The sequence below is a fragment of the Asparagus officinalis genome, unplaced genomic scaffold (assembly GCF_001876935.1).
Source record: "Asparagus officinalis unplaced genomic scaffold, Aspof.V1 AsparagusV1_Un1707, whole genome shotgun sequence".
Lineage (NCBI taxonomy): Eukaryota > Viridiplantae > Streptophyta > Magnoliopsida > Asparagales > Asparagaceae > Asparagus > Asparagus officinalis.
In genome coordinates, this window is record NW_017973966.1 from 1 (window position 1) to 9,467 (window position 9,467).

Genomic DNA, 9,467 nt, shown 5'->3' on the forward strand with positions numbered 1-9,467 from the left:
TTTGGTGAACAATCGATTATCCGAGAATATGAACCTTGACTCTAGTGAGATGTGAACTAGTGAGTTGTGGTAGGATGGCTAGTTGTGTTCTTTCCATACACAGATTAGGGTTAATATTTAATTATCTACAATTTGAGACATATGGTATATACATGAGGGTTTCCTTGTTTGGATTATTTCGCTCGACGTACTACGTCTCTTGTTGTAGATTTTTAAATATTAATTCTATCTATTGTATGATCTTGTTGCTTTTTTTGGATTCGTCTGATTATTAGTATTCCAGTTGCACGCCTCTATTGTTATTACTATCATCACATGTTCTATTTTTATTTCTGTTATCACATTGACCACGCATATATTATCATTATCGTTGTTGTATTTGTTTCTGCCTTGGGGGATCTTGCCGTGTGTTCCACACGCTGACGTACTCCTATTTTCTGGATGTACGTCAGATTTAGGAGATGAGCAGCCTCAGTTCGGGATAGTGCAGGAGCCAGAGGATTCTCAGTAGGAGTGCCTTGCAGGTGGAGTAGAAGAATAAGCTGAAGCTCAGTAGTTTTCCTCTGTAGTAGCTGATGAACATTAAAACCTTTTTACCGTACTTTTCTTTAGTAGTAGTTGGATATTAAAACTCTTTTACCGTACTTTTCTTTAGTTTGATGATAGATTTAGTTATTTTATTTCCTTTTATTATGGACTATGTATTTCTTATTTCCTAGTTGAACCGTTTTTGTAATAAGGGCGTGTTTGACCCATATTTTTATGTCTGGGATGATTTACCATTGATGATATGTCTATTTTTATTCTGGGTTGTCTTTATATTCTTGCTATGTGTGATCGGGGACCTGTGACTTCACGTTGTATTTATTTCTAGACGCTTAGCGTATTGGATTGAGAAGAAAAAAAAAATAATAGTGTATATTTCTTCTCAATCTAATACGTCGAGGGCTTGTTCACGTTCCGATTCCTGGGTATTTTAGGAAGTGGGGCGTGACACTTTTGTGCTGGAGGCCTCAACTGCCATGAGATATAAGCAACCATTTTTTGAGTCTGCATCAAAACGCCTCCTAGTCCTGACAACTATGCATCTGTGTAGACAAAAAAAGTCTTGTCACTACTCGGGGTAATCAACACTGCCACACCTTTTTGCTTCTCAAGCTTTTATTTTTGCACGTTTTACACGTTCTGTAACGGCTGCATGCGGGTAACGGAAGCAAAACTTGTGCGTAACGGTCCCTTGGATTCAGCGGGGGTTACACCTCTCATCACCTATAAAACCAGGCTTGGAGCTCATTCAGAATCACACCAACGAAGAGGAAAACTTCTAAACTCTCTTCTCTTCTCTACTCTCATACCTCCAAGAAATTTCGGCTACATATTTATATTTCTATTTGCTGGGCAACCGTTTTCGTCTGAGCATAAGCTTTGTGACTCACGCCCGAGTGCAGATTAGGGGAGAGAGGACAAATTGCGCCAGGGCGATAGACGGGTCCTTAATTTTCTAGGGCAGTGATATCACGACTGCTCCCGATCAAGCCTGAATTTTCTAACTCTTTAATTAGTTTTTATAATTTTATATCCCTGTTTTGACAGCAATCTAGAAGATTAAGAAATATTCTTGCTGTTAAGTTAATTAGTTAAAAAAAATAAAAAAATAAAAAAATTACTGTTCATCGGGATTACTATTCACCCGAATATTCATATATTTAATTACTTGTAAAAAAAGTCATCCATAATGAGCCCCAGTTATCCCCAACTGCACGACAAAACAAAGTAGATCAATGCTTTGCGTATTGCTTTTTCACTAAATACTTTTCATTTTCCAATGAACAATCCTTTTTTTGAGGACAACTTTTTGCAAAGCAGTCCTTGATTTGTGCAGTGCCGAGGTATGAATTTTTATTTTGAAGAATTAACAAAGAAGAAAACCCAGGCCTGAATCAGGAAAGGTGCATAAAGTGAACTTTTCCCCTCAAAAGAGAAATACAAGAAGTGCTAAATCAAATTTCAATTTGTTATCTAAATTGGACAAATTAGTGTTGGACATTCCAGAAAACAGGCTGGACATGGTTATGAGTATGGTTTCATACTAAAGTTTGTTAAAATGAATATAAAACTATAATACTCAACCCTCACTTTAACTTTGGAGTTTTGGTGTAATGGTTAGAGGGACTAAATTTTAGACGGTATCAGAACAAACCAAGTTCAAATCCCATCAACCACGAATTTTAAGCGGATTTTCTAATCCACTTGTAGGGCATTGTTAGAATTAATATAAAACTCTAATGGTTAGAGATAAACTTGCAGACGATGTGATTAAACAAATTTTTAATGGCTTGACTTGTACTCAACAATAAAGTCTAGAAACAGGATAAATTAACCTAAACTAACTACGTAACAAACTAGTTCAGACGTATATCTGAAAATTCAGTTCTTCGTCAGTAATAATATTAAAAAGAATGGGGGAAAGTGGGGAAAAGTCTGAGATCTCACCAAGAAACAGTCTGGGTCTCATGTAACCCCTTCATTAGTTTAATCGCAGCTTTTATCTGGTGGAGTACTCCTTGACGTAATTATCAACTTGGAGTGCTCTCGCTTATTGGACATTTTAACCATTTACTTCAGACTTTTTTTTTCGCTCTAGAAGAAAAGGAAAAAGCAGGATATGTCCAATGGCTCCTCATCATCCCTCTTATCTATTAGTCTTTCGGTAAGATTATAAAATTCTTTAAATATGACATATATAGAACTTTGACAAAACAATTGATCAAAATTGACTGTTTTTAATTCCATATGTGCAACTATTTTTAGGCACCATTTTCAGTCTTTGAAAAAACTGGGAAAAGTTGCACACGTCTTTGTCCATTTTTTCCTTCATATCCCAACCACCGAATCTTCTACTTTGAAAAAACAATCCCAATACTTGATGGAATAATCATTATCATTTATGACTCTTGTGGGTCGCTACCGACCCCATGCGTTACATGCTCTCTCAGTGAATGGCCCAGTTTGTCCTCGTGCAACAGCACATCCTAAAGTGCCAGCAACATTATATGTTTTAAGACAAAAGTTTGTTACTAGCTAAGCTTGTTTGAAGGGAAACCAGAAGGGGGGAAAAAAATAAATGGAGCCAATTGTGCTCCTCCTCTTCCTTCTCCTCCTCCTCTTATCCTTCTCCACTGCCAGAGACACCATAACCCCGAGCAATCCCCTCGCCGACAACGAAACCCTAGTCTCGGCCACCGGAACCTTCGCTTTGGGCTTCTTCAATCCGCCAAATTCAGACAACCGATATATCGGTCTATGGTACAACCAGATATCCGACCACACCATACTCTGGGTCGCCAACCGTGCAAGCCCCCTCGTCAACTCGACCGGAGTCTTGTCAGTAACCAAGGACGGCAGGCTCACAATCACGAGTCAGAACTCGACAGTCGTCTGGACCAGTCCAAACTCGACGGTGGAGTTAACCAGTCCGATAGCGCAGCTTCTTGAGAATGGAAATCTCGTTGTAATGCAGGACGGAGACACCAGTGGCAATTACGGATGGCAAGGGTTCAACTACTTGACCGACACATTGATCCCCGGTATGAAACTGGGCGTCGACCTGACCACTGGGATCAATCGCACACTTGTAGCATGGGCTAGCGAAAATGATCCCTCGCCGGGACCTTACCATGGTTTCATGGACATCAGAGGCGATCCTGATATCTATTTCTGTCGAGATTCCACCCCAATTTGGCGAAGCGGCGCTTGGGATGGTACACACTTAAGTGGGATACCGGATATGAGCACTTACAGAGGCTTTCAGTTCAATTTCGTGAATAACGCTTCAGAAGTTGTGTACTTTTACAGTGTTATTAATCGGTCATATATATCAAGGCTGCTAGTTAACTCAACAGGTTTTGCTCAGCGCGCGCTGTGGTTACCGGACGCTAATCAATGGAACTTTTTCTGGAATGCGCCGAAGGATTTGTGCGATGATATAGGGCAATGCGGTCCTTACGGGCTATGTGATGCGAATGATTCGCCATTATGCAGTTGTTTACAGGGTTTTGATCCCAAGAATCCTTCAAATTGGAATTTGAGGGACGGGCATGATGGGTGCAAGAGAAGGACGCCGTTGGATTGCAAGAACGGGACGGACGGATTTGTAACGGTGAGCAATGTGAAGCTGCCACAATCCGATAACTGTACTGTGGACATGAATTTGAATTTGGATCAGTGTAGGCGCTTGTGTTTGGGGAATTGCTCGTGTACGGCGTATGCGAGCGCCAACGTGAGCGGGGGAGGGAGCGGGTGCATTATTTGGATCGGTAATCTGTTTGATATAAGGAACTTTGTTGGGTCAGGACAGGATTTGTATGTACGGCTGGCTGCTGCTGATCTTGGTACGTAGTTTTTTTCTAATTCAGTTTCTAGTTTTAATTTTATGAACTGTAAAGTTGGATGACTGATATCTGTATGTCTGTTCAATAATTATGTAGAAGTTGCATTAATGACTTAGTCTGCCCAGTCCATATCTAGCCACACATAAAATATTATTGAGGAGTTTGAACTGTAGTTGTCTAGGTGAATTTCCCTTCACATTGGTAGGTCAAAAACAAGACCACATTCAGCTAGGATAGTTGTTATAGGTTGCTTTCAATTTGGATTACTTTTCAAAGTTGCCTACCTTCTATGACCCATCTTCATTGTTCTTTTTTTGAACCTGAAGCTTCCGCCATGTCTTTTTAATTACCTAAAAATAGTTGGTCAGTTTGACCCCTTGCTTTTAATTACCTAACAGAACCAACTTCTAGCACAAGGTTTAACTATACAATAATCTCTTTATCATGTCCTCTCATATATCAACATTGATCAATCAAACAATGAACATGGACCAAATTTTCTTCATCCACACCCATGTACACATCATCACAATATCTCGCATGTTTTTTTATTTGCTATAGAACAAAGCATAGGCATCCAGATTGTTTGGTATGTTGATCAATCATAACTCATATTGTAGTCTTTAACGAAAGAACTTTGAAGATATATGTTCACAAGGTGATGATGATGTGGACGTGTTTCAGATGTGTCATCTGGCAAAACTCAGAGCACAATAGTTGCGGTCGCGGTGAGCCTTGTTGCTGCAGCATTGCTACTAACTTGTGTTGGTTGTTTCCTTTGGAGAAGGAAGAAAAAACGAAGAGGTGAATTAAATTGGCTACATTCTTGTGATTCGATTATATTATATAAAATACATTGATTGAAACACAAATATAATTTGATATTTTCTTTGTTTTTAGGATATTGATTAGTTTTTTTATAAGTTCATTTTTGGATACAAGTCCTTAACAATGTGAGGTTCATAGGAAATGAGTCTTGTCTCTTAATATGAATATATCCTAATCTCAATTTAGTCTTAACTTGAGTTGTTAATAAACTCTAAGCTCTTAAATTTCATGTCCTTCACTCATATCCAATTATGGACCTGTTTATTATTTCTCTTAAAATTCATAATTTTTTCCCTTTTTGCCTGTCCTTTTTTGTCTACATTTCATCTTTGAGGGGTGACCAAGGACACGAGCATATGTCATCTGTGTAGCAGTATATTGAAGGTCGTACAAAAATAGAGTTTTTCTACAAATTTACTTAAAAAGGAAAAGTCTGGAATGAAAAGTATGTAAAGAAATGTAAGATGATACCATTATGTATACAATGATTAATATACCTCTCAATAACCTTATTTTGAAAAATAACTAGTGATTTATTCACTCTTTCAAGAAAGAGGAGGGAAACTAAGACTTGCTATGACTTTTCTCATGGTTTTAAGACCAATTTTGACGCAGCACGGAAGTAAAACCTCGGAATCCACCAAGGGGACGTTCTTTGAATCCACAAAGAACAATCTCCGAATCCACGAATAAAATATTGAAAGAGAAATTTTATTGATAAAACAAGTTATTTTTCCTTTGGGGTTACATGCCTCTTCTTAAATAGAAAAACAAATAAGACTTATAGTAAGACTAGAATTACAAAAAAATAAAAAGTAACAAATTTTATTCTAAAAAGACTCCCTATAATAAAGGAAACAAATCATGAATCAAACTTGAATTTGTTTCCTAATCTAATTTGACTCTAAAATTGAATTTATTTTCTAATCTAAATAGACTCCAACTTTATTACTAAATAAACTAAAGCCTGATTATTTTTAAATTTCAGCCAAAACTAGGTATTACTGATGATAAATTAAAAATCTGACAATATGGTTAGCTCCGTCTCATCGAGATAGGCGATTTACATATATAATATGTCAGAATTTGTCTTCCGGATTAAAAAATATGATTGTTTCTTTGCGGAAGTCAATAATACGTGTAGCTCGTAATTCTCCTAATCCTCCATGAAATTGTCCGTCAAGGATCCTACATCAAATTTCAAAGTCTTATTAGTTTAAATGAAAATAAATTTGTTGGTTCTCTTTCTATGTTATCCTTTGATAGTATGTTTTCTTAGATTTGGATGATAACTGAGTAGGGGGAATCTTTAGAAGTATTACTCATATTGTTCAAGGACTCATATCCAAACACTGAGTTGTAAGGACTGATATCCAAAAAATAATATTTGATAGGGATTTATATCTCAAGTCTTTTTTTTCTTTTTTTTTCCAGTTCTATTAGGTGCAATGACTTCCTTCAATGAAAAGTCAAATCATGAACCAGGAGATCTGGATCTTCCTATATTTGATTTTGCTACCATTGCTGCTTCTATAGACTACTTCTCAGATGAAAATAAACTTGGAGAGGGTGGTTTTGGACCAGTGTACAAGGTAAACATCTTTTTTTGATTGTACACGTTAACCATTGCCCCACATAACTTTGATCAGAAACCCCTGAAAAGATACTTATAAAAGATTATGAATAATGAAATTTTAGCATCCCTGTTTAACTTAATTTTTAGAGTAACGTTGTTTTAACTTTTTTAAAGCACAATGGAACTGTATAAGTGTATTGTTATTGTTTTATTTCCAGACGCTTAGCGTATTAGATTGAGAAGACGGGGTCTAGCACTTATCTCTTCCCAGTCTAATACGTCGCGGGCTTGTTCACGTTCCGGTTCCCGTGTATTTTGGGAAGCGGGCATGCAGGTCACGGTCCCGAATTCCCACTAGTGAGAATATAATGGATAATTTAGATACATATCATATTTCATCCGTGAGACTATTCTAGAGCCTTATCCTATTTTCTTGGTAGATTTCGTTTCATCCCTACCTAATCACTTTTGACTCCGGAACTTTCCATTGTTTCTTGTCTCGTCACTTCTTGACTCCGCTCTCGTTCCTTATCTCTGTCCTTGGATCCTTTCTTATTTTAATTCCGAGGACGGAATTTGTTTTAAGGGGGGTAGGATGTAACAACCGTAAATTTAGATACGTATTTAAATAAATTTTTCTAGTATTTAAAATATTATATTATATTTTACTAATACTTTTCCTAATTTCTGGAATTTTTTGAGTTTTTAAAATAATAAATAATAAAATATATAGTATTGTACTTTTAATTCTGCTAAATATTAATTTACGATTTAGTGATTTTTATATATAATCATTTGGTGATTAATATTATTAATGACCTTGTTATTATTGATGTAAACTTGAGTAAAGTATAGTAGTATATAAATATTAATAAAAAGATTTTTTGGTTGATTATTAATTATTAATATAATTCAGAATATTATATGATATTTTCGAATTTTTCCCTCTCTTTTTTTTCTTCCATTTGAATTATTTCCTAATCCCTCCCAAATCAATTTCTAATCAGTTTTTAAACTCTTTCTTTTTTATTTCCGTAAATTTCTCTCCCGTAAATTTCTCTCTCTCCTGTACCTTCCTTTTTCTCTCTCCAATCACCCTCTCTCCTTCTATTTCTTCTTTCCTCTCGTTCTCTCTCAATTCCAGAAACCCACAACAATCGCCCCCATCTCCTCCCTCATCACCGCCCTGTTCGCGTCGCCGGAGAACCGCCGTCCTTCACCGCCTGTGACCCGAGCACGCCGCCACCAACCTCACCACTCCCCGCCTCCGATCACGCCCAGCCCTCGCCTCTAAGACCACCGCCGCCGCCTGCACCCGAGCTCGAACCCGACGTCCTCCGCCACCTCCGTTCGCCGCCTGCGCCTCTGCCGCCTCCTCCCTTGGCCAGCGCCGCCCCGTCAACCCCCTCGAGCCGACCCCCTGTCCATCGCCTTCAACTGCCGCTGCAGTACCCCCCGAGCGCCGCCTGCACCGAGCTCGAATCCGACCAGCCCTCCTTGTTCGCCGCCCCGTGCTCCGGCCACCCTCCTCCCCTTCGTCGGCCAACTCGACATCTGCCACGACAGATCTGTGCGCTCGATAGCTCCGACGACCACGCCACGCCACCGGCTCCGCCACCGCCTCCAGTCACCGTCGCCAGCGCCCCGCTCGGCCTCAACCAACACCACCCATCTCCGCCTCCACTCCCCTTGCAATCACCTTCGCCGCCTGAGCTAGCCCCGCACCACCTCCTGCTCCACCCCGCCCCTCGCAGCAGCCACCACGCCCATCTCCGTCAACCTCCACCAGGCCACGCCTTGGCCCCGTCAACCGACCCTCTGTTGCCGACCTGAGCCGCCACGCCGACGAACCCCTGCCCAGATCCGGCCACCTCATCCCTGACCAGTCCCTAGGCCTCGACCACCGCCGTCGTCGTTGTAGTTCGAGCCCTCCTCGCCGCCGTGCACCACCGACGCCGTCAGCGTCGATTCGTTCGACGAAACCCGAGGCAAGATACCGCTTGCTCAGAACTATTTTTCTATAAATTATGAATTATCTGTTATGTTAATTTGTGGTAAATTATCTGTGTGGATGTGATGAATAATATTAAATAAATTTTAATTATGTGATAAATAGTATTTTCAGGATAAATATAATAGATTAAAGAATTTATTTTGATGACGGGATTATTTTAGAATAATTATAATATTTTAGAATTTATGTTGCGGAAGGAAATTATTTTAGAATGATAAATGTTTTAAGGAAGTCATTTTGGAAAAGGATTATTTTTATGACCGTGTGATTGATAGTTGAAGAACACAACATTTCAATTTATACTCTTTCACTGTCACATATGCATACCTGATTCATCGCTAGTCTATATAGTCATGTTCATCATATGATTTGCATAAAATAGTTATGTTTATTTAATATTTCTTGTTTTGTTGATGACCGTTAGTAGTTCATGTTCTTAGTGGCCTAACGTGTCGTGTATAGGATCTAGATACCTGTGTTTGTTGACATTAGAAAAGCGAGAAGAATTGAGATGAGGAATTCCTGGTTTAAGTGATCGGATGTGATTGTTGATTATTCCAGGCTCGCACCAACGAAATTCCTGTGTAGTGTTGGGGTGGGTCTGAGGTGTAGTGATATATGGTATTGTTGATTATTTCCAGGCTCGCACCAACGAAAT

The 9,467-nt window shown here is 39.0% G+C and overlaps 1 protein-coding gene across 2 annotated transcripts; it reads left to right on the forward strand.

Moving 5' to 3' along the window:
* The first annotated feature begins 2,817 nt into the window (after window positions 1-2,817).
* On the forward strand, window positions 2,818-6,963 carry LOC109828477 (S-locus-specific glycoprotein S13-like). Of its 2 annotated transcripts, none has more exons than XM_020395462.1 (3): window positions 2,818-4,391; window positions 5,012-5,195; window positions 6,654-6,806. In XM_020395462.1, exons 1-3 carry the CDS (start codon window positions 3,125-3,127, stop codon window positions 6,682-6,684), a joined length of 1,482 nt encoding a protein of 493 aa, XP_020251051.1. In that variant the 5' UTR covers window positions 2,818-3,124; the 3' UTR covers window positions 6,685-6,806. The 2 variants fall into 2 exon arrangements, with proteins under 2 accessions (XP_020251051.1, XP_020251050.1); XM_020395461.1 differs by having other exon boundaries at window positions 2,827-4,391; window positions 5,076-5,195; window positions 6,654-6,963.
* Window positions 6,964-9,467: the final 2,504 nt, after the last annotated feature.

Bases quoted from the DNA above. Each gene is read 5' to 3' on its own strand.
- LOC109828477 (XM_020395461.1), top strand. From the start codon at position 3,125: ATGGAGCCAATTGTGCTCCTCCTCTTCCTTCTCCTCCTCCTCTTATCC. The intron at 4,392-5,075 runs GTACGTAGTTTT...GACGTGTTTCAG, and splicing joins GCTGGCTGCTGCTGATCTTG to ATGTGTCATCTGGCAAAACT. The intron at 5,196-6,653 runs GTGAATTAAATT...TTTTTTTTCCAG, and splicing joins AAGGAAGAAAAAACGAAGAG to TTCTATTAGGTGCAATGACT.